The 25,489-nt window shown below is 42.8% G+C and overlaps 2 protein-coding genes across 4 annotated transcripts in view; both read right to left on the reverse strand.

Moving 5' to 3' along the window:
• Positions 1-744: 744 nt before the first annotated feature.
• On the reverse strand, positions 745-18,388 carry RB195_002130 (uncharacterized protein; the record flags this gene model as incomplete). Of its 2 annotated transcripts, XM_064199230.1 has the most annotated exons (15): positions 745-837; positions 937-1,119; positions 2,092-2,307; positions 2,621-2,772; positions 2,834-3,006; positions 5,760-5,901; positions 6,892-6,982; positions 7,065-7,182; positions 11,535-11,632; positions 11,716-11,810; positions 12,393-12,453; positions 12,839-12,925; positions 14,901-15,075; positions 18,206-18,243; positions 18,374-18,388. In XM_064199230.1, the coding sequence occupies 15 exons, from the start codon at positions 18,386-18,388 to the stop codon at positions 745-747; spliced, it is 1,737 nt and encodes a 578-aa protein (XP_064055111.1). The 2 variants fall into 2 exon arrangements, with proteins under 2 accessions (XP_064055111.1, XP_013298110.2); XM_013442656.2 differs by lacking the exons at positions 745-837; positions 937-1,119 and having other exon boundaries at positions 2,083-2,307.
• Positions 18,389-23,291: 4,903 nt separating this feature from the next.
• RB195_002131 (uncharacterized protein) overlaps positions 23,292-25,489 on the reverse strand; it is a gene marked incomplete at both ends in the record, with an annotated part of 10,928 nt that continues 8,730 nt past the window's right edge. For both annotated transcript variants that reach the window (XM_064199232.1, XM_064199231.1), the window contains 6 exons: positions 23,292-23,609; positions 23,681-23,832; positions 24,307-24,479; positions 24,549-24,687; positions 25,015-25,105; positions 25,369-25,486. In XM_064199232.1, the coding sequence (XP_064055112.1) occupies positions 23,292-23,609; positions 23,681-23,832; positions 24,307-24,479; positions 24,549-24,687; positions 25,015-25,105; positions 25,369-25,486 (991 nt within the window). The remainder of the gene's footprint in view (positions 23,610-23,680; positions 23,833-24,306; positions 24,480-24,548; positions 24,688-25,014; positions 25,106-25,368; positions 25,487-25,489) is intronic.

A 25,489-nucleotide genomic window follows, 5' to 3' on the forward strand; every position in this document is an offset into this window, starting at 1 on the left:
AGCTTGACTTCGTTGGCGATGGGAGTCAATCACAAGCACTTGCTCAATGAGTTGAATGCCGAGTTAACTTTAGCGCATCTTTGCTGAATATCTCTCTCGTAGCTGCCATCGCTTTCAGCATACAACTCAAATAACAGAACTCATCCACGAGTTCGATAGGTTGTCCGTCCACCCTGATTCCCGTTGTCGCTTGTTAGGCATACGCATTTTCCTGGAACTCCATCGGCGCGAAGCGCATTGAGAAGACGGCCTTAGTGAGCAGAGTCGAAAGCGGCTTCGAAGTCCAAAAATGCCAACTGTAGAGGCGCCGAGAACCGCTGCCACACTTCAATCACTCTCTTCACAATAAACACCTAATCAATCGTCGATCGACCAGGGTGAAGGCCGGCTTGCTCGGGTGGTTTTTTCGCGATGTCCGATTAGTCGATCCAGGATGATCCGACGAAACCTTGTACAGCAATGATTTTCAATGGCAATGACAAGCAGCAATGATTTTCCTAGGTAATTACTGGGTTCCGCAACGGAAAGCTTCTTGTGAAGAGGAATTATTATATAGTAGCGTGTCTCCACGAGTCAGGAATCCTTTCGTCAATTCAAATTGAACGGATGATCTTCGTCATCTCACGAATCCCAGGGAGAAGAGCATTTCAGCATTTCTGCGCTAATTCCAATAGGCGAACACCTCTTCATCTTGCCGCTGTACCGCCTTAGCAAAGTGGAGGTTTTTATTGGCTTCTCATCTTTTCACGCCTTCTCAAACTCCTTCGCTTTTGACGCCCAATCCTTCTTACGATCACGTTTCAGCTGACGACGCAACCTCCTTCTCAGACGCTTCTCCTAGCTGAAGTCACTAGTAGTTCGGGTAACACATACATAATTGTCCAATGATATGGTCCCTGCAGATGCAAAGGTAAACTTCTTCCTCGGTACTAGGACCGGTAGCGTTTTCTTTGCAGCGTCCCGAATGCATTTAGTGAAAGAGTCAGGGTCGTCCACTCTCTTTATGGTCCGCAATCCAATATTGATCGACACTCGTTGGCGGTACTTCTTCCTGCATTTCTCGTTCTTCAGACTTGCCAAGTCGAGCTTCGGTTGATGTTGAGCTCCCCAATACCTTTTCTGGAACAGTATCGTATAAAGCTGAGAAGAACAGGGCAGTGGTCGAAATCGAATGCATCCCAGACAGCTCTTGATTTTCGGATATCTGACAACGGTATGTTCCTCGTCAGAACGTTATCGAGCTGAAGCTTAAGAGTTGGCATCTTCCGCTTTGCTGCTCTCCTGGCGTTAATGGGATTGTCCCTTCCCACGTAAGCTGACAGCGTCGATGATTCCTTTTAAACGTGGATGCAATGATCAGATTCGTCTGCTCCCAAATGTCTATCAGACGATTTCCTTTGTCCCATGTCTGTCTGTCTGTCTATGTTCAATGGGGATAGAACCATTTTCCAAGCTCTTCGAATTGTTGCTCAGGTCCCATCCTTGCATTTGCATCATTTCCGACAATTACCGCCTGCTAACGATGAGAGGGCGATCCCTAATGCGTGTTTCCTGCAATGCAGCAAACGGTGCATACAGATATCGAAGAAGTCTGGATAGAGCGGCTTGTTGGAGTTCACTTGACAGCGACCGGCAGTTCACTGTAACGAGACGGATTTTTGTCGCCAAAGATTCCATGTTTCCTTTCGGTATTCGACCTTTCAGGGTATGGGCTCCGGCACAGTGCTGGACGACAGCACCTTTTGCAATCTCTGGGAATCTTTTGGCATATAACAGTGCAGATTATACAGCTCGTACGCTCCAAATGCGTACACTTGACCGCCTGATTGCGTTTAGCTAAAGCAGGGCCACCACAAGCAGGTAGAAATCAGACTTGTATACGTGAACTCTGTATAGGTTGTGGGATAAGAGAGAAAAACGTTGAAAAAGTTGCCGTTTTGTTGCATGAGCTGTTATTAAACGTTTATTTATCAGTTAACGTGATCAATATATATGAATGTTAATACTGGATGAGTTTCAAAGTATTAGATCTGTTGGAATAGGTGTACGCAATAGAAATAGCTTTTCATGAGTAGGAAGTCTTCAACTGACTTGTTTCACTAATACTTTATCCTTTGGCTCTGCCTTTGCGAGACCAGCTTCCTTTTTTTCGACTATTTTCTCACTGCTCTTCTTGCTGGGTTTCTTGTTGTGGTGCACCTTGTTATTTTTGCTCTCTAACCGTAATTTGTTAGCAGTATCAAGCAATTGACCGTAAACTTCACGGAATGAAAGCAGTCGGCGGTCATCACTGCGGATCAGGCCATCCTAGAAAGGATCTCAGACTGCTAAACGAATAATTGTTCCTCCTAATAACCATCCTACAAGGCGTAATTATTAAGGTACTTGAAACAATAAATCATTCCTAGGCTAGAACAAGTTCAGTGGAGGTGTAAACTATTAGATATCAAGCTTAGGGACAAAAGTAGAAGTTTTCGATTTTCGTGTGACTAAATCGCATTTCACATATTGACTGATCAAACATTCATTGACCAATACTATAACCGTGGCACAGAACCTCATTACGAGGATGAATTTGAATGAGATAAAAATACTCCGGAATATATTAATATGTACACACCTGACAAAATACATCCAGTACCACATAGTGCATGAAAAGAAATTGTATGGACTTTTGCACAGCTCCCATTCTTGATTCCCGCATCTTTTTAACTAGCGTTACGCCAGAAGTGGAATTTAGCTTATTTGCTTGTTCAAGTAAAAGCTCAATTCCTAAACAAATACTCTCTTTTCTCTTTTCCTTGAAAACAATTATAAGCGCTAATTATCCTACCTACAAGTGTGCATGTTCGACCGACACCAGCCGAACAGTGAACGACGATTGGACGACCTTCTGGACTCTTACTGAGCTCTCGATGAAGTTCTATCACTCCGTGTGTGTCTTTTGGAGCTAAATGATCTACCCAATTCGTGTACTGCAGGTGACGTAGTTCGAATTCACGTTCTCTGCAAAGGTAGAGTTACGGACGAGAGTCGCTTCCGCGACGAGAAATGCTAGTTATTGGATGACGCGAATGTTCTAGTTTTTCCCTTGTAATTTCTGCAATTTCCTTGCATAGCATCTAATCAATGTAAAAGTTGTGCCGAGGTGATAGGTTTCATCTTCGCTGAGGGTGGGTGCAGACCTGTCTCCACAAGCAAGCTCCTGAGAGCTTTTTTTCTCGTTTCTTTGAGCAGTTTTCTAAGCGTTTTCCGTCTAATACTGTATGAATAAGTTTACATAAATTCATTAAAGGCTTTTTTCATCAGTTTCTTAATTTGTTAGCTTGGCAACTAAGTTCCTGCCGTTTTTTTTAATCTTAATATTCCGCATGTCATTAAATATTTGTGACATAATGTTTTTTGACATTAAAGGGATGTTTTGTTCTATCGGAATCTATGTTTTGCCTTTTGCTCAAGCTAATTTATATTAATTTTCAGATAGTTAAAATGGAATGTCAAATTGAGAAAAGTGAGAATTTTTGACACCTCCTTCTTTTTGCTTTTAATCAAGCTTCTAACGCCACAAAAGCTGCTCGCGACGTCTGTGCTGTGTGGGGATTGTGCCATAACTGAGAGAACCGCTCGTGATTAGTATGCCAAGTTCAAGAATGAAATATCCAACCTCAAAGATGCACCACGTTCTGGCTGTCCAGTTGAGTTGGATGAAGAACGATTAAACCAACTTTAATACGAAAATTTGCATCAAACGACAAGGGAATTGAGAAAAAAAAGGAATGCTCTCACACTGCTATAGAGAACATCTTCACTCGTTGGGAAAGGTTCAAAAGTATGGAGCATGGGTTCCGCATGCTTTAAGTGTCGACAACAAAAATCACAATCTCCGCTGGTTTGCTTGCTTGTCACCGCGCATGGACACAATCAACGATTTCTTTATCGAATCATTAGTGGCGAGTAGCTTTTGTGGCATTAGAAGCTTGATTGAAAGCAAAAAGAAGAAGGTGTCGAAAATGCTCATTTTTTTCAACTTGACATTCCATTTTAATTATCTGGAAATTAATATAAATTAGTTTGAGGGGAAGAAAAAAAAACATTCTTTTTCGAATGGCATAAAACATTATGTCACAAATGTTTAATGACATACTACATACATACTGAATATTGAAATTTGAAAAAACGGAAGCAACTTAGTTGCCAACCTAGTATTTCCTCCCCAGGCAGGTACCCTTAACATTTCAGTTTGTACTGAATGACTTTCTGCCTTATTTCTCCGAGTAGCTGTGCATGATCAGCATTTTTGTAACCGAAAATCCGGTAGTCTAACTGAAAAGGTCCGCACCAACTTTTGTTTGTTGTCATATTTATAAAAAAGATAAAGTCACTGGCGTATCAATCCACTTGGGATGCCCCAACGCGTTTCACTGGAATTCGTAATCGATGAGGTTTTGGAACGCGTGTTGGCCTATACAATGACTTGCGGGAGCCAGCTGATGATCAAGTCAGTGTATTTATCCTCCCAGACTAGTTTGGTACCAATTTATCGACCCCGGAGGGATGAAAGGCTTGGTTTGCACTAGGGCGGTTTCGATCCCTCGACCGTGTGGCTACAACGGACCTCTAACCGACTGCGCCACACCCGCCCGTCATATTTATACTACTAGGTTAAAGCCGGACATCAGACTTTCTGTGGTGTTCGCTTCGCTGCCCTTCACTGATCAATGAAAATTCATAGTAGTGGCATTTTCTGCGAAATTAGATATGTATTTCTCTGACAAAGCTTCCTTTCTTTTCTTTATTATGAATAAAGATTACAGAGTTTTCTTTCTAAATGCGTCAGTTCTACATTTGGAGAATATTCAAACATCAGCTTCAAACAATCCTTCGATACCAATATAATATAGACCACTCTGAACGAAAATTAATATTAGTGTCGTTTTCTGTGAAATTACACTTGTGTATCTCCAACAATCTTTATTTTTTTTATTACAACTGAAGACAAAAGATTTCATAGTCTTCCTTCTAAACGAGTTAGTTCTACATTTGGAGAACATTTAAACTTTAGCTTCAAACACTTCTTACTAATATTAAGGACAAAATTTAAAAGCATTACTCGAAATATGAGTTTTCCTCCTGTTTCTTCTTAACAGTTATTAAAGAATGATGCTTTGGCATAGAATGACGTGAAATACATCATCCTACCGATAAAGATAATGTTCCACGTCAGATCACATAAACATCTTGCTACTGTTTAAGCAGCCGTTTGCATGCGCGTTTCCACTTTCTGAGAACGGCATGCTACCAACTTGAGGGAGGGACCAAACGAAGAAGGAAATAGATACGCGGAGGAGTCATAGAGGTGAAAAGCAGTGCGCCCAGTGGCCACGCCTATAAAACGGCTGCAACGTCCCATTTACCTTCAGCGACATGCACACGAAGTTACTGCGCACCAATTCGACGCCAGAGGACCCGTTGCATCCCACTTTATAGCTATCTGGCGCTAGCGCACCAATCCGGCGCCGTGGGACCCGTCGCAACCTATTTTATGGCTATCTGGCTCCGGCGCATCAAACAGACAAACAAACACACACACACACACAAAGCCCGTTATTATTTAGCATGATCACGAATGATCATCATCATCATCGTCATCATGTATTAATCTTAGTAGAAACTTCTGGAGGGTTGACGTACCGTATGACATTATCGTAAGAATCTAGGAATAAGTGTTTCTACTACGACTTAACGTCTAGTTTGCTAACCTGTGTTTGACTTTCCAGAGAGATGACATCAAGCCCGACTTTTCCGACATATTTTGATCCACCAATGTTACAGTGGTTTTGTCGATAGTAAACGGTGAGGAAGCGCTATCCGGATAATACTTAGTACATTTGCTTTTGTTATCTGAACAAAATATTCAGAGTGGCGATCTATTTGCGATGAAGACCATCATAATAGAGAGGAGGCCTTGATCAAGCAAAGCGCTACCATCAGGGACAACACGTTGCAATTAGCAAAAAATGGTCAAAATCCAGTTAGATCAAAACAACTTGAGGCGTAGTGCAATTGCGTAGGCAACCACGTTCAAAGCGAAGTTTGAAGTTGTGATCGAGATGAGCCCTTCGCTAGCTCCACTGATTAGGGAAAATTATTTATCACTGTACAAATAAGGAAGATTATATATTTATTGAGAAAAAATCAATAAATGACATTTTACACATTCTGTTAATTATTCTATTTCTCACTAAAATAATGAATGATTTCTTTTCAATCTATTTCCATAGGTCATTTGTTCCTTTTTCTTGTACTATTTTCAGCTTTTCAGATACTGTTCCAAGTACTGAGGATATTTTCTTGGTTTCCATCTTTCCAATTTCCTTGCATATCAATCGTTTAGTAATAAATTTATTTCCCCGTCTGTTTCGGCTATTTTTCTCTTGTTTCATAGTTTTGCTCGGAAGAGTAGCGATTTGTTCGATTAGACACCATCCACTCCTACTAGGCAAACAGCTGCACACTCAAAAATTCCTTAATTTGGGTCAGTACGACCAGAAGCGTAGTGCAGCTGCGTACGCTCGAAAGCTGAGCGATGGAGCAAACAACTGCGACTTGGGCTGGGACCGCAAGTGATAATGAGGAGCCGGATCTTCATCAGGTGAAGGGAGTCTGGCTCAAGTGATGAAGATCCCTCAGCCAACCGTCCAAAGGTGAAGAGGCTCCGATTGTCACATGTATGGCTGCGATGCTTACCACAATCGAGCTCCAGAAATAGCTAAGGGTCTTACCTCAATCAAAACTGCTTAAGCAACTGTACTGTTTTCACCTAATTCTGTATGACAGCTTCTGCATCATTTATTAACGCATAAATTTAAGAATTCTTTTGTACATACGTACCTTCTTCTAAAGAACACAACATTACTATAGTACGACAGTCCTCTTGCAAGATCATATGCCAAAAATCTGACAATGTGTTCTTCATTGGACCCTCAAATAAAACTTTTACCATGTATGAATCAGCAACAAATATTCTTAGTGCAAAGCTTTCAAACCTACATATATATTTTTACCTGTGTACATATAAATCTAGTCCCCTTGGGGCTTGTAATCCAATTTGCGTGAATGTAATCGCATGAATGATTCCGAAGTACGACACGAGTGTTATCATTACATATTATATCGGTATATCTAGAAGTGGAATTACCACATTTCAAAGGAACTACATACTGTTAGGGATCTGGGTTCTGGAAATCCATTATAGAAAATTAGAAAGAGGTTTGAATGCACCACGAATCATGAGGTGACGGAATCTGCCGGAAAAGATGGAGATGAGGTTGAAGATCTCGGGATTTTGGGTGGTTCCGCTCCCTTCTCCCCAACCGTGGCGAAAAATGACGTGGGAACCAATACAGTTCCTACTAGGTATGTCTCCTCTTTGTACACGCTCCTCGACTCTATTTATTGGTTTTGCTTGAGTAGACGTGAGAAGACGAGAAGACATCATTAATCTTTGACGTTCCCTTGTTGGCTATGTTGGTTACTATTAAGGCAGCCGTCTGCATGCGTTTTCTGAAGGCATATTACCAACTTGAGGCAAAGGTGCAAGGAAATAGCGGATACACGGAGGAGTCATGGAGGTGTAAAGCAACACAAGCAGTGACCATGGCTATGAAACGTTTGCAGCGTCTCATTTACTTTTGCGGCATGCAAGTCAACGTGCGATAATACTGCGCGACCGCACACCATTTCCCGCCATTGGGCCTCATTTTACCGCTTCACAGCACGAGCGCAGAATTTCAACGCCACTGGACTCGTCTCAATATTTTTGAGACGAGTCCAGTGGCGTTGAAATTCCCCATTTTTGAGCTTTCTGGCGTCGGTACCCCAATTTGACGTCATGGCTACCGTCCCAATACTTTTTATAACTTTCTGCCACCGGCACATAAGTCAAAGGCGTAGGAAACGTCCCACCCTAATCTTCCTCTTTGCAGCTCTAGCACACCAATCTAACGCCCGCATTGAACATGTCTCACCGCGTTCTCGAATTTCGTTCCTCACAGACCTTCACATACACATACACATATATATACACACACACTCAAATGCACTCTCACGTGACAAAATAAGCCCGTTATAACATAGCATGATCCTGACTTACTTGACTTAATCGGATGGCTGATGTCATTGCCTGACGCGATTCCCCGCATCTTCGCCGAGATGTGTCTCTGAATATAGCTTTGCCCAACCTCCCCTATCTTTCGCGTGCTTGCACAGAATCAATCCATTCGTCGCTATTCCATATTCTGCGAAACCTTACGGATTGCAGATTCAAACCGAGTGTTCTCAGGTCCTCCTTCACCATCTCAGTCCAGAAGATCTGTTTTCTGCCGAGGTGGCCTCTACCAGCTCGAACCCGACGAACTCTTCAGAACTCGCTGTACAAGGCGACCTGCTGGTCTCTTTAACAACCAAAACCTATGACCAAAAAAAGCAAAGACAACTTCCTGCAGCCGTTTTCAATGACGTTGCAACATGCTGATATCTTCCATATATCATCCGCCGGTATAACACATCAATTTCCACTAAAAGATCTTCACTGTGGCATACCCTATCCAAGATTAGCAAACCAGCCATTTAAGCAGCTCTCTTACCGTGCAGTCAAGCCTGTCCATCACCGTAGTTGGTGCTGCCCAAGTCTCCGATCCGCATTTCATGATGAGGCTAATTGCGTATAGGTAGACTCGCAGCTTGACTTCGTTGGTCGATCAAAGACATTTCAAGGAGTTAAATGCAGAAATGGCCTCAGCGCATCTTTGGTGAATATCTTTCTAGTAGCTGCCGTTGTTCTTGTGCGTACAGCCTAGGTAACAGAACTCATCTACGAGTTCTATCGGTTGTCCATTCACGCAGATTCCCGTTCTAGATTTCGAAGAGATCCACATCTGCTTGCATTTATCAGGGTGTAGAAGTAGTCTGCAGGCTGCAGCCATCTTCAACACAAGGGTGAAATCTCGAGCTTACTAGAGATCGATCAAGGGATGACCTGATCGTGCTAGGATGATATCGTCAGGAAAATGATTCACTGTTCTTCGCATAATGTCGAATTTGGTCAGCATTCTTTCCGCTTAGCTGATGCTAGCTGTTATCAGTACGATGTCGTCAGCAAAGCGCAAATGGTATAGCTGCCGACCATCAACCTTCACTAGTAATACTTCGAGTAATACTTTCAAATTGCGCTACATTATATTTGTACTGGAGGATTGTTTGAAGCTGAAGTTTGAATATTCTCTAGGTGTGGAACTGGCGCGTTTAGAAAGAAAATTATGAAACCTTTTGTCTTTATTTATAACTAAAAAAAGATAACAGGAAGAAAACGTTGTTAGAACAACACAAATCTAAAATTTTCTGTAAAATTTCTGTAAAATTAGATTTTTTTAAACAACGCTTTCCTTCTCTTCTTTATATTATAAATTGAGGCGAAAGATTACGGAGCTTTCCTTCTAAACGCGTCAATTCTACATTTGGAGAATATTGGGCCACCAGCTACAAACACTCCTTCGATGCCACATTAATGTAGATAGCAAAATAATAGATACAGATACAATTTGAAAGCATTACTCGAAGTATGAGTATTCTTCCTGATTTTCCCCAATAGTTATCATAGAATGATGTTTTAACATAAAATGACGTGAAAGACATCATCCTACTGATAATGATAACTTTCCACGTCAGAACTTGTAAACTGTTTGCTACTACTTCAGCAGCCGTTTGCATGAGTGTTTCCACTTTCTGAGAACGGCATGCTACAAACTTGAGGCGAACAAAGAAGGAAATATGCACACGGAGGAGTCATGAAGGTGAAGAGCAAAGCGCCCAGTGGTCACGGCTATGAAACGGCTGCAACTATTTAGCTTTTACGTCATGCACTCTGAGTTATTGCCCACAAATGACCGGGTCTACCGATGCCGGTGGATCCGTCGCACCCCATATTATGGATATCTGGCGCCGGCGCACCAATCTTACGCCGGTGGACCCGTCGCACCCCTTTCTGTATGTATCTGGCGCCAGCGCACCAATCCGGCGCCGGTGGACATGTCGCACCCGCTTCCATAGGTATCTGGCGCCGGCGCACCAATCTGACGCCGTTGGACCCGTCGCACCCCTTCTATAGGTTTCTGGCGCCGGTGGACCCGTCGCACCCTATTTTATAGCTTTCTAGCGTCGAGGCACCAACTCGACGCCGGTGGACCCGTCGCACCCTATTTCATGGCTTTCTAGCGTCGAGGTACCAACTCGACGCCGGTGGACCCGTCGCACCCTATTTCATGGCTTTCTAGCGTCGAGGTACCAACTCGACGCCGGTGGACCCGTCGCACCCTATTTCATGGCTTTCTAGCGTCGAGGCACCAACTCGACGCCGGTGGACCCGTTGCACCCCCCTTTTTTCCTTGTGACTGACACACACACAAACACACACAGACACACGTGACAGAATAAGCCCGTTATTGTATATCATTATTATATATATATATATATATATATATATCATGATATATAATAAGCGTCTGTTTGTCTCACTCGCGAAATTCCAAGAGAGGGAGACGGGTACCACTAGGTCGGATTGGTATTTCGGGACCCCAACGCGGTCAAATACGGTGAGATATGTCCCTGTGTCCATTCGTGCGCCGACGCCAGAAAGCTATGAAATGGGGTACAACGGTCCACCTGCGTCGAGTTGGTGCGCCGGAGTTGTAGAATGGTAAAAAGGTGTGGGACGGGTCCACCGGCGCCAGAAAGCTATAAAATGGGGTGGGAAGAGCTCGGGCTCGCTTAAGCTACCCCTTAACCGACCTCGAGTAGACGAAGACGTTGTTATATTCGCGGAAAACAGTACGACACTTCAACTTTGCATCGAAGCTGGCTGCGATAAATGCAAGCAGTGGATCTTTTCGAAATCTCGAACGGGAATCTAGGCGGACGGACAACCGATGGAACTCTTCTATGAGTTCTGTTACGTGGGCTGTACGCAGAAGAACAACGGCAGCTACGAGAAAGATATTCAGCAAAGATGCGCTAAGGCCATTCCTGCGTTTAACTCATTGAAGTGCCTGTGATCGATCAACGAAATCAAGCTGTGAATCTACCTATCCGCAACTAGTCCCATCATGATATACGGATCGGAGACTTGGGCAGCACCAACTACGGTTATCGACAGCTTGATTACACGGAAAGAAAGCTGCTTAGATGGCTGACTTGCTAATTTTGGTCTCAATGCCACAATGAAAATCTTCACGGGGAAGCTGATGTGGGGTGCTTGCTGATCTGCAGTCCAGACGAGACGTACGGTTTCCCAGAATATGGAATAACGACGAATGGATTGATTGTGTGCAACATCTTGCTGAAGATCGAAGATGAGCAGAGCTATGTTCAGAGACGACACACCTCGGCGAAGGTGCGGGGAATTGCGCTTGCGATAATATCAGCCCGCTAATTAATTCAAGTAGGTCAAGTAACATATGTCTTAAGAATTTGTGTCTCACCTATTCTTGTCGTGATTTGCTTTGAAAGCAACAGCATTGACATTTGGTGGTTTAAATCGGCGAACCTTTCTGAACAATTTCATGACATACAATGCTCCCTAAAGTAGGGTATAGGTGAGCATCTTGAGCGTGAAATCTATAGCTCTAACACATACAGTGTCAATTCTAGAATGAAATTAACCTGTTCGAGTATCATGCTGCTCCAGCATATGCGAGGATCTTTTAATTTATCATATATGGTGTCATCTGCTGTAGTGATATTAGTTGTATAATCACCTGAAAAATTTTTAATAATTATTCACATCTCACAGTCATGATTACGTTAAAGAGAAGTTACCATGCTGTTGAACTCCACACGTTGTATGCTCAAGACAAAACGTTTGAAGTCTGGTGCACTTCCGTAAGAAAATGCACTGGAAGCGGGATCCTCATTTATCTCTGCAGCCCAATTGTAGCAACCGAGAGTCTCAGCTTCATCGCAGCCGCACCAACTTGGGTGCAGCCCTTCACGTAGTTGCACAGGTCGTTTTGACCCGGCTATACATTAGTGAAAGCACAGTTGGTCTAGTGGAAATGTGTGTATAAAAAGGCGCCCCTTGACATTACATCCCAGATCTTTACAGATCGTTCGTTCAGTTATTTGACCAAGCGAGTTGGTTTCATTTTGAAAATGTCCTGTTTTGGCCCTCATTCGCTTACACACAGCTACGACCCTATCGAACTTGTTGTTCGTGGAGCCTGCAGAAGTCACCTGCACGCTGACCACCTTGCATCATAATCGAAGTGAACTTTGTAGTAAGTACAATGTTGAAGCCATTTTTCAAAATGATATAAACAATTAAAAACACTTTACTCTACCTTGATTTTCGTCGCCACTGCTAGTTTGAATAAGTTTTTCCACAGATAATGTCAACTTCTGCTAAAAAAACACAATAGGAAGTTACTGAAGAATGTTGTTAATAGTGATTCACGAAGAACGCTAATTTATAGCTTATCAGAGTTATTACCTTAAATGCTCCCCCATCTGAGCTGTAAAACTTTAACTTTTTGCGGTAACATACTGGATAATCGGATCAAAACGACCTCAAGCTCCGTGCAGTTGTGCTGCGCTCAAATCGTAGCGCTAGAGATTCAAAGGGTAATGACCCTCACTGGCACTATCGTTGCAGTCCGAGTGAAGCTAGCGGTAGTTCCACCCCGATCCTAACCGCTGACTCCACAGTGCTACTTCGAGTGCAGTTGCATACGCAACCGCGCTGAACCTTAGGTCGTTTTGACACTGCTATATTCAGAATATCGTGAACCTGGCGAGTCATTTTCTTCACATTCGATGCTTTGATCTCATCAGAATTAGCCATTTTCTTATCCTTCCCGTCCGACTCTGTCTTAGCCTAAAATAGCATCCAATAAGTGGAATTACATCGTCACCTCCAAAGTTCCGTTCTCTTTCTTTTTTTCGACTGGTAAAGGTGCACTAACCACGAATGTAAAAATTCAGCATAATATCGGTTTCGTGTAGCCCCCTACTAATATAGTAATTAGACACACCCAGGAGTCGTTTGATCACTATGGATGAATTTCTAGGCACTTCTACGCTGTCTTCATAGTTTTTGATGTAGAGAGTTTGTCAAAACATTTCTCAGTGAACGAACAGAGTGTCTAAAACGGGGCAAGAGGTACCCGCGAAAATCGAGTGATCGCTGTTGACCTGCCTCCCCGTAATTACGGATGCCGCCCCACCACATAGGTGGCATCCTCGGCCGTCTCATATCACTTAGACCTCCCTAGCACTTTTGAAGCAACGCCGCGCGCGATGGGCAGCGGAAACTGTGAATTGGAAGGGAGGGGAGTGAAAAGAGAGTTGACGCAACAAGTTCTGATTTACGAATACGATAACCTGAGCGCATATTGTCTGTAATTAAGGAAAGAAAGTAAATCCTTCCATTCAATAAAGTAAAGTACAGTAATTGCTGTAAAAGATATGTAATCAAAAGCATACAATATGGTGATATGCTGAGTGATAATACTGATATGCGTGATCTACATTGACTTCATTTGACAAACTCTACACATATAAGGATTATAACAAAAACATGCCGCAAAACTTACTAACGTGCACATATTTTCATGCATCCCATAATTTCGCACTTTTTACGCCCTATCCGTTCTATAAACATGCAGCGCAAAGGTACGTGTTCGACACTATGTCTAGTTCAATGTTCAGTTTCCAAATATAACAACTGCATGCACAGCGACTTTATCTCCTTATTACTTTGTATACATTCTTTAAACTCTTTCTACATTTTACTTTTTTATCGCTTCATTTCAACCTATCTCTGCATGAAATCAACATGACGGCTTGTGTGTAGTGGCAAACAAACAGAGACCTTTGTATTTGCGAGATATGCTTTCAGATACTATGAATGTCTGCAAGGCATAAATCGCGGCTACCGAGGCTTACGATACCAATTTTACTTAGCTAGATTTGCGACAAGAAATGCCTAGAAAGCGAAAAAGTAAAGAAATACAGCATGATATCGAACAGTGGAATATTTTTTCAGAGCATTCTTTGTATTTCCAGAGAAATGGGTGGCTTCCATCTCGCAAATCAGAATAAATAATAGCGAATATGATAAACACTTTTACTCACATTTGTAAACGTTATTTCACTTTTCTGATCTTCTTGAACAACTCTACTTAATCTATGGTTTTAAACTACTTTTATCTCCAAGCTCTTTCTTTTTTGTTGGTTTAAAAAACGCAACGTAAGAGGTGCGATTGGCGCGGTGAAAAAAATGTATAGTGAGAGCGGTACACGCGGTGAAAGGAGAACAGCAAGACGTAGCACAAGAGAAGGGATCAGGCTTCTGTAGCGATTCTGACGCTGTCAGGAGCGTTGTAATTATCGACGCTCATCAGCCTCCTGGATACGAGGCGGCAACCATACGGGTACCCTTTGACCGTTCCCTCCCTAGTGTATCCTGTAGACATCTACCGGTCGAAAAGGAAAGAAGACTATAGCCGGGTCAAAAAACGAACAACAACAGTCAATGTGAAGCGAGGCACATTTGCTTGAGCACCCGCACTCGAAGCTAGCAGATGTCAAGGTGGGAGTCTAGTTAGCTCCTCTCATTTCTGCACCTAAATGAGGCGAGCAAGGGTCCCTCATCGACCGCAATCGCTTGGTCCACCGCGCCGCTGCGAGTGTAGCTGCCTACTCAATCGCAAGAGACCTCAGATCTTTTTGTTCTGACTATCATTCCAGTTCTAAGGGCTACTTTACGTAATGAATGTCCAGAGAATTCTTCTTTAATAACCTGATCAACAAGAAATCTCGCACAATCATCAAATTGTTCAAATGTGTACCCGATTTTGTACTTCAGGTCGTGCGTTCTCACTCAAATTGGGTGGCGCTGATTTGGCGTGTGCAGACACTTCCTCTTTCGAAACACTTTGTGAAGAGTTTTTTCTCCTTGATTGTATACGACGGATCAAGTTCCCGAATGTCCTGACTTTTCTAACACGAATGCCACGTGTTTTTCTGCAATTCAAGAAACCAGGATATTTTTAGCTATTGATTAATTGATATGCGTTTCAACGCATACCAACTGCTCTATTAAAAAGTAACCAGCAGATTCTGCATGATTATCTCCAGAGTGTGGGGATTGCTTAGAAAAGAATCGGAATGTTGGAGGTAAGTAGTTAAAAATAGACGAGGATGCAAGGATAAAAAAGGACCTCTGACGAGAAGAGAATTGTCTGAGAGGATAAAACCACCGACTTGAGACATCGGCTAGCCCCCGCAAGTCATTAATGTACAGGCCAACTTATGTTCCAAAACCTCAACGATCACGAGTTGCAGTAAAACGCGTTGGCGCATCCCAAGTGGGTCGATACGCAGTGACTTCATTTTTTTCGATAGTATAATGCAGCAAACATTAATAAATATTATATATTATATATATTATTATATATTTATATATATTTGCGTATAATATATTTATATTATACGCAAATATTAATAAGCAGTGCTACAATGGATATCAATATAAAGTGCCGCAGGACTTGACTCACTTACTTGACTTAATCGGCGGGCTCGTCATCGCCATCGTCTGACGCGATGCCCAGCATCTTCGCCGAGGTGTGTCATCTCTGAATATAGCTCCTCCCAACCTCCTCGATCTTTGCGTGTTTGCACAGAATCAATCCATTCGTCGCTATTCCATACACTGCGAAACCTTACGGATTGCAGATCCAGACCGAGTGTTCCCAGGTCCTCCACCACCTCAGTCCAGAAGATCCGTTTTCCGCCGAGGTAGCCTCTACCAGTGAACCCGACGAACTCCTCAGAACTCGTTGGGCTCGTTTGCTTTGGTTTGGTCTTATGTTAAGGTGACCTGCTGGTCTCCTTAACATAAGACCAAAAAAGCAAAGACGATTTCCTGCAGCCATTTTCGATGACGTTGCAACATATTGATAAATTTCCCCTAATAGATCTGGCCTACCCTATCCAAAAGTGTAGAAAGTCAGCCATTTAAGCAGCTTTCTTACTGTGCAGTCAAGCCTGTCCATCACCGCAGTTGGTGATGAACAGGCTTGACTGTACGGTAGCAGGTGCACGGTAAGAGGTGCAGGTGCCCAAGTCTCCGATCCGCATATCATGATGAGGCTAATTACGTAAAGGTAGACTCGCAGCTTGACTTCGTTGGTCGATCACAGACATTTCAGGGAGTTAAATGCAGAAATGGCCTTAGCGCATCTTTGGTGAATATCTATCTCGTATCTGCCGTGTTCTTGTGCGTACAGCCCAGGTAACAGAACTCATCGACGAGTTCTATCGGTTGTCCGTCCACCCAGATTCCCGTTCTAAATTTCGAAGAGATCTACATCTGCTTGCATTCATCAGGTTGTAGACGTAGTCGATAAGTTTGAAAACATGTTGAAGTTTTATACTGCTTTCCGTGAATGTTATAGCATCATCAGCGTACTCGAGATCGGACCAGGGATGTCCTGATCGTGCTAGGATGATATCGTCAGGACACTGATCCACTGTTCTTCGTATAATGTCGTCGATAGCGAAATTGAACAGGAATCATCCTGCCACTGCCCGTTGTCTCATACCAGTTACCACCTCAAACGGTGTTGTACATCCGACTGGTGTTCAAACTGGAACAGTTGTCCGTTGATTCATGTCATCAAGCAGGCGAACGAATTTTTCTGGTACTTCATCGGCGCGCAGCGCATTCAGAGGACGGCCTCGATGAGGGGAGTCGAAAGCTGCTTCGAAGTCCAGAAACGCTAATAACATTGGCTTCAAATACCGCTGCCAGATTTCGATCACTCTCCCAACGATGAACACGTGGTCAATTGTAGACTGGCCAAGACGAAAGCCAGCTTGCTCGTCGCGCGTTGTTTCTTCGCTATGTTTAATGAATCGGTCCAGGATATTCAGCTCCAAAACCTTGTACATAACGCGCAGCAAGGAGATTCGTCAATAATTCCTGGGGTACGTGACCGAAAACTTTTTGTGAAGGGGAATTATGACAGCGTGTCTCCTTGAATCAGGCATCCTTTTGTCCATCCATATTGAACGGATGATCTTTGTCATCTCACGAATCCCAGACAGAGGAAGATACTTCAGCATTCCTGCTCTAATCCCGTCGTCTCCACCAGATTTTCCACTTCTCATCTTTTGGATACAAACCGGAACCTGCGATTCGGTCGGTGGTTCCTCGTTAACCGCATACATCGGTCTTTGAACTTGAACTTTGAAGCTCGAGTTCAGGAGCTGACGGCGTTTGCCGCTTCAGGAAGGTCTTAAAGTGATTCCTCCTACTTTGTATTAATTTTATCCCTAATTGCGCCTGTAGTTGTCTTTTTTTCGCTCAGTAACAGCATTGAGGTTGCCTTTTCGAGCGATGATAATAAATTCGTCACTGTCGGATGAGAAATGCGCCCTTTTAATCTCTCGTACACTAATTGCAGAAATCCCGCTTTTATCAGGGATTGATCTCTTACAGTCGCAATAAACACGGCTACACATCACGTTGCGCCATCCAGCGTTGAAAAACACTCAACTCAACCTGCTTCAGCTGACTTTGTACTGGATACTCACACTTTGATTCCTCATCTTATACCCATGATTTCCCATTTTCTTAGTAAACTTTTTTAGAAAACGACTCACTAAAAAGCAAAGCCGCAAGGCTTCGATCAGAACGCATTGCATAATGCTCTAACCATTCCATATAATAACGGGCTTATTCTGTCAAGTGTATGTGTGTGTGTCAGTCACGAAATTCCAAAAGGGGGTGCATCGGGTCTCTCGGCGTGGGATTACCCCTACGTCACAAAACTATAAAATGGGGTGCAGGGGATCGGAATGATCCGCCGCGGCGAAGAGGAGCGAAGCGATCACCATAAAATGGCTTTAGCAGGACGTTCAGACTGGTCAGAGTAAAACCGAAAAATACGGCAAGGGCAGAATTACGCGAGATATAAGCAGCTTTTATCAGAGGTTCATCTTGAAGGTGTACGATTTCCAAGGAGGTCAGGCAGAATTTGTTCGGAATCTGCGAGTGAAGTTTTCCAGAGTTGATGCATACAGAATCCTTCATCGTCATTGTTCATTGATAGCTAAGATCATGATCACACCAGTTCAAGCGTTAACTCACGATTCTTGTGAACTTCTGGATGGGCGATCGTTTTCGCTCTAAAAAAAAAGCAAATTACAGCGTAACGACTGATTCCCTTGACTAGTAGCCATTGCCAATTATAATACCCAATTGCGCATTGTATATATACGAGGAGCATTCTACAGATACAATGGAACAAAAACTCACCGGTTCTTCTGGCATTTTTACGAGGTATTGGTGCACGCCCACGCTCCCTCTGGGCTTCGTTAAAATGAACTATGCAGCTCCAGAACTGCGACTATGATCGACTACCTAAACACTGATAGATAAGCTGGTAAGTCATGTCAACGCTCTAACAACAGCAAAGAATGCAGTTTTGCACATTTTTTCATCAGATTTGCCATGAAAAACCAACTCCGTCCTATTCATTCAAAACGACAATACCTTATATCTTTTGCAAATCCTATTGTTAGTTGCATTTGTTTCGAGCATGTAGCTATTAACCCAGTCGTCATAAGATCACTTGAATTCGTGCTAGTTCTCTAAATCTATCCAGGTAATCATTCTATAACTTTGAGTTGTTACTTCTTTCCGCCATAAATGTGATACAAAATGGATTGTTGTAAAATTTTCTGTGAATTTCATACGTTTCTTTCGCCGCACTTTTTTGTTATTTTTACTAAGCCATATACAAGCGAAAAGGTTAAAGTTCACAGCGTTGTTCAGTCTCCTACGCGTTCAACTTCAATTCAGAGTCGTTTGAGGTTTACGAACATGTCTTTGATCTGTGCAATGGTCTTAGGGGCCAACTGGTGCAAATGAGCGTTCGTATCTTCCTAGAAAAAACTAGTACCAATCTATCGACGTCGAAGTGATGGAAGGCTTGGTTGGTACTAGGGCGATTTCGAACCTTCGATCCTACAATCAAACCGAAACCTCTTCCGGGTAGCGCTACACCCGTCCTCTTATATTACCATGGTATATAATAACGCGCTTAGTCCATGTGTGCATATGTGTGTTTGTCTCTGTGTCACGAAAATACTCCATAAGGATGAAAAACTTGAAAAAAAATGAAAAAAAGGGAACCGTATCAGTGCTACCCGCCTGACAGATGAGCCTTCTACTCCTGTTAAGAGCTATGTGAACGTATATAAAACAGGTGATAGGAGAGAATACTTCTAGTAAGATGTTAAGGAGAGCATATGAACCCTAATAAGCAATTTCAACTCCAATTTTGCAAAGCTATAAAAGTGATTAGTCCTTTAGTTACAAAATAGAGTGAAAGCAGTAGAAGTGATTAACCTTTAAATTATACAGATAAGTTGAGAGTTTTTTTTAAGAGCACTCACAATTCACAAACTTCTCGTGCACTGTTATGAAGTACTTCTCATTATGCTTCTTGAAGGTGGAATCCCTTTTTCTTACAAAACTCAAAAAACTAAGAAATTCTGATTTATGATTGCTCTCTAGTTGACATCTTTTATGATGAACTTTTTTGTAAGTTTTACTTATGTAACGCATTATGTCTGAATTTCGTTGCGGAGAAAACATGATGGTATGATGCTCAAGAGTTTAACTTAAACACCAACAAGAGAAAGAATTAAATGTGGGAGTTTGTTTATCATTAGATTAGAGAGCATTAGATTAGATCCTTGCCTTCTTTCTTCTTGGGTGTTCTCATCTTTTCCAGTATTTCTTTGAACAGTTCTTTTATTTCGCTAGTGATTTTTTCTGCGTGCATTATATCTGCTACTTCCATCTATGTGTGTCCTTCTTTTTTTTGTTGTCAAGAATTGCAAAGTTCCCAATGTTCCACTTTTTCATCTTGTTGTGCAAAAGAACCACGTAAACTAAAAATACTTTATTTTTTAGTTCTGGTGTTTAATTTGAGATCCCGAGCATGCTTTTGCCACGAAAGTGAGGTCGATGTTGTAGGGTCTCATGACGCAGAATGAGGGCAACAAAAAGAGTTTCAAAAGGTTGAAGTGGTGCATCGGCGCCAGAAAGCAGAAAGTTAGGGTGAAACAACTCTCGGAACTTTAGATTGTGCTGCCAAGCTGGAAAGTACTAGTACTGTGGGTGGGATTCTTCAGCGCTAGATAGATGTGGCAGTGTCGGAAAGCAGTGTGCGCTGGGATGGGTTCCCCTCCATCTTTCTGCCTTCGGCGCAGTAGATTGGCGCGCCTGCACCAGAAGGCAGTAAAATTGAGTGCCACGTATCCAATGGCGCCACTAAGCAGTGGAACGTATCCGACGGCGTAAATGCGCCAGTACCAAAGGGTAGAATGGAGGAAAGGAGGAATAAGATGGGTCCTGCGACATCATAGCGTAGGAAATTGAAGTGAGACTTTTTGCTTACGTGGCGAATCACCGAGAAACTTCTCCGTAAGTCCACAATTCTTTACGTTACACTCACAGATGATTTTGTAAGATTTTAATTATATAAACACTCGCAGAAATCCGCCTAAGTATGAGCTGGCTGTTCACGTGATGTGACGTAGAATCCTTATTTTTAACAGTATAATGATGACTTTTACATTATTTTGCACTATCACAGTATTCTATGTTAAGTGTTCGGAAAGAAGGGGAGAAAATTTTTGATGTTACAGCGCCATAAAAGGAGGCAATATCATGCCATATAGTAAGGGTCTCAGTCTGTCGCGTGTGTATGTACGATTATGTGGGACGAAATTACAAAGAGCAGAGAGACCGATTCGACGGCTCGTGGTGCGCCGGCGCCAGAAAGAGCTGCGAACTGCACAGTTGGCGATGGCGCAAAAACTGGAATCAGTGCAATTATTGGAACAGCAGTGCCGGGGAATAATTTTCTATTGATCAGTGGAGGCGAGCGAAGCGAGAACCAGAGGAATTAGGAAGACACCCGGAGTTTAGACTTCTTGTTGTTCTCGCTTTGCTCGCCGCTCAAACTGGTTATTTTATATTCATTACTTACTAATACTTGCTCTATTTCAGTTTATCATTCGGTGGGTATGGTGCAGTCGGTTAGAGGTCCGCTGCAGCCGCACGGTCTATGGTCTGAAACCGCGCTAGTGCCCTTCTCGTCCCAACGGGGTCCATAAATTCGTGCCAGAGTTGTCTGGGTGGATAAAAAAACACTGAATTGATCATCGGCTGGCCCCGTATGTTATTGTATAGGCCAACACCATTCCAACACCTAAACGCATTCCAAGTGGATTTATATGCGTGATTTCATCCTTTATCCTTTTATCATGCATACCATCATCATATATAATGAGCGGTGTGTGTGTTTGTGTGTGTGTCAAGAAATTCGAATAAAAGGGGATGCGACGGTTCATCCGGCGTCGGATTTCTGCGCCGGCGCAAGACGGCTACAAAATGGGGTGTGACGGGTCCCGCGGCATCGAAATGGTGCGCCGGCGCCAGATAGCTATAGAAGGGGGTGAGACAGGTCCACCGGCGTCGGATTGGGGCGCCGGCGCCAGATAGCTGTAGAATGGGTTGCGAGGGGTTCCGCGGCGTCGAGTTAATAACACGCGAATAGCTTCGCGTGCATGTCGCTAAAGGTAAATGGGAGGTTGCATCGGTTCGGCGTGGCCACTCGGCGCTTTGCTTTTCACCTCTATTACTCCTCCGCGTATCTATTTCCTTCTTCGTTCGCCTCAAGTTGGTAGCATGCCATTCTCAGAAAGTGGAAACGCGCATGCAAACGGCTGCTTAAACAGTAGCAAGATGTTTATGTGATCTGACGTGGAACATTATCTATATCACTAGGATGTTCAGACTGGTATTCTAGATAAAAAAAATTTTAAATTTAAAATTAAAACTTCAAACATTCAGCTTCAAACATTCTTTCGATACCAAAATAATATAGATACAATTTGAAGGCAATACTCGAAGTATGGGTGCTACTCCTAATTTCCCCCAACAGCTATCACAGAATGATGTTTTAAAATAAAATGACGCAAACAACATCATCAGTACTGGTAAAGATAAGTTCCACATCAGATCATGTAAACTGTTGGGTACTATTTAAGCAGCCGTTTGTGTCGATGTTTCCACCTTTTGAAGAAGGTATGCTACCAAGTTGAGACGAACATGCAAAGAAATAGATATGTGGAGGATCAATAGAGGTGTGGTGTAATACAACACGTGCAATGGCCATGGATATGAAACGATTGCAATGTCTAATTTACCTTCCGCGACATCCATACGAAGTTATTGCGCACCAATGCGACGCCAGTGGACCCGTCACATCCCATATTATAGATGTCTGGCGCCGGCGCACCAATCCGACACCGGTGGACCCGTCGCAACCCCCTCTATAGGTATCTGGCGCCAGTGCACCAATCCGACGCCGGTGGACCCGTCGCATCCTCTTTTCGAATTTCGTGACTGACACACACACGTAACAGAATAAGCCCGTTATTATATACCAGTCATCGTCCGGCTTTAGCCAGACGCTTTGAGCGAAATGCCAGAGCGTCTGGCTAAAGCCGGACGCTGACTGGTACATAATAAGGTCCACTCATTTATGATAAACGATTCGTATCCAACTCGAAACCTGCAAGAGAAAAGTAACTCAGAAACAGAGATAATGTTTGCTTGGCTCGCCTTCACTGATCAACGAAAATTAAAACTAAAAACGAAAGATTTCACAGTCGCACTCCATTTTATAGCTAACTGGCGCCGGGGCAGCAATCCGACGCCGGTGGACCCATTGCACCCGCCTTTTCGAACTTCGTGACTGACACACACGTGAGCAGGACAAACGCCAAAGAAATAGCTTTAACAGAAGTGACCACTGCTTTCCAATGAACTACTTACCGGAACTTAGATGACTGATGAAGGCTTTTGAACATAAACAGCGATTGATTAGATTTCTCCAAATTAACAGTATTATGCGATTACCCTTAAAGCATTGAGCATGTTAAAATGTATAACCTATTTTGATGTGAAAACGACTTATCTATGGGTCTGACAAGGGTTTTCTGTTTACTAAAGTAGTTAAAGGTATGAGATTGTTTTCCAAAACAAAACACCTTTATTCACATCCATATTTGGCGCAGAATGCATAAAATTGTTTTATAATTAGGAATTAGGTCAAAACTAAGAATGCTTCCGTGATGTTTTCTATTAAAATTTCTCAGAGTAATTCGAGATATTCTGAACTGTGAACTTCTTTCTTATCCCCTGTATTTGTGTCACCATAGAGATCAGGCTCCAATTGAAGGTTTACACATCCTTGTTTATCTTCAGCAATTTTCTTGTCGTCATCCTCCTTTTCCAGAGTGCTCCCTTTTTGATCGCTTTGTTTCAGTAGTTCATCATCATCAAGTTGTGTTTGCAGTACGTCTAACATTTTTTCGGCTTTTTTCCGTGTCTGTGTATGTTTAGCCAAAAGTTTTTCATATTTCTCCTGGAAAGCGATCACCTTCGGATTGTCAGCCTTCATTACTCCTTCCTAGAAATTATTCATACAGAAGTCTTCAGAACTCTCTGCTCATGACGCTTTAGAGTGCATAGTTTAATTACCTGACATAATAATTGTATAATCGCATAATGCATGAATACAAATTGTATGCTCTTCTGTATAGCACCTAAACGACGATCACGAAGCCATCTCATGACTGCAACTCCAGAAGCATCCCGACGATGGTGAATTCGTTCCAGTAACAACTCGATACCTAACGTTGAAACTCCGTGAAAATTGACGTTTGGAAAAAAAAAACTGGAGAGAGAAAACACAGAACACATCTAAAATACCCAGTAGTAATTCTTATCATCTTTTCGTTGACGTCGCAGCTGCAAAAGCGGCAGTAGACTACCCACGTAGTCGCACCAGCGCAGGTAAAACGCGCCCGCAACTTGTACACGTATATCGACCACGCGCCGCGGCTGACAACAATCGAAATAGGTCGAGTTTGCCACTCCCCATGGGTACACTGGCGAAGGATGGTGAAGCAGGAAGTTACAAACACAGAGACTTTCTTGCTATTCTGTATTCAGCTATCTGAAGATCGCAATTAAAGGCATCGTTCACAGCACAGCCGCTGGCGAATCCCTATGCCCATCGATTGACATGGAAACCTTTCTCTAACTAATCCATAACTTTATAATTAAGCCACTCTTGCTCTTAAGGAGTTACATCAAGAGTTTACCCATTAAAGTACAGGTTCTTCCAATTCCAGCGGAACAGTGAATAATAATAGGATTCTCGCGTGGAGATTTAGAAATTTCTTTGTGAAGAGCAATGACTTCTAACGTGCTCTGCGGTGCTGAATGATCTGGCCATGTGGTACAGTGTAAATGCCTTAACGTGAATTGACGATCCCTGAAGAAGCACACAAGTTTGTTAATGGTAGATGTTGTTCAAAAATTCGCAGACAGAATCCCAACGAACCTGTTCTGAACTTTCCAGTTCGAGGTTGTGTAACCGTGTTCGGAAACACTCTGTTCAACCAACGTAACCTTCGTTGAACCAAATGTTACCGAGCTTTCCTTTGACTGAGGAAAGTACTTTGCACATTTTTCTTTATCATCTGAAAAGTATAGTCAGCGCTAAACGCCGTAATAAAACGCCCGCAAACGTGACGCGTCCGCTCGGTTGGACAATTCGGTTCGGTGCAGACTTTATGCGCCGAACTACTACAAAAACTAGCACAGTATCACGTAATGACACAGTGCTGGATCTTATAGTGATCCTCACATCTAGTTCCACTAGAAAGATCGTTCGCATCGTTCTGAGCCTATAAATCTCCAGTTACCGCCCCAAGCGAATGGATCTTCACCCTCATATGCAACACAAAAATTTTCAATTTTTCGCCAAAATTTGAGAAATTAGTGTAAAAAATCCAATTTTTGCTTACCTTCAACAAAGTTGCAGAGCATGATAATGGTTCGACAATTCTCCTGGATTATCATATGCCAGAAATCACCTATTGTCGACTCCATCGGTGCCTATATGCGTATGTTCCGTTTTAATCCCGCAACATGTTTACGGTGTCGATCAATAACGGTGAAACGTATGAGTCGAGAATTTAAGCCGCACAGAAATGCTAGAGCAGTGAAAGTTTCATGCATAATAGCCAGAAAGCCAACCCACCATACCTGTCGATTTTTGACTCGGTTACATAAAACATGCATAGTCTTCTACTTTTTAATTTTTTATTTCTTCTTTATTACACACGTTAGAGTTCACATACACAAAAAGTCAACCTTACTTGTGAACAGATGAACCTCCTTCCGTCAGCCATTACAATCCAGTTCGCGTGAATATAGTCTGACGACCATCCTTTTAGAATTACTCGCGTTGCATCAATACATCTAATATCGTCGTACCTA

This window comes from Necator americanus, chromosome IV (genome assembly GCF_031761385.1).
Source record: "Necator americanus strain Aroian chromosome IV, whole genome shotgun sequence".
Classification (NCBI taxonomy): domain Eukaryota; kingdom Metazoa; phylum Nematoda; class Chromadorea; order Rhabditida; family Ancylostomatidae; genus Necator; species Necator americanus.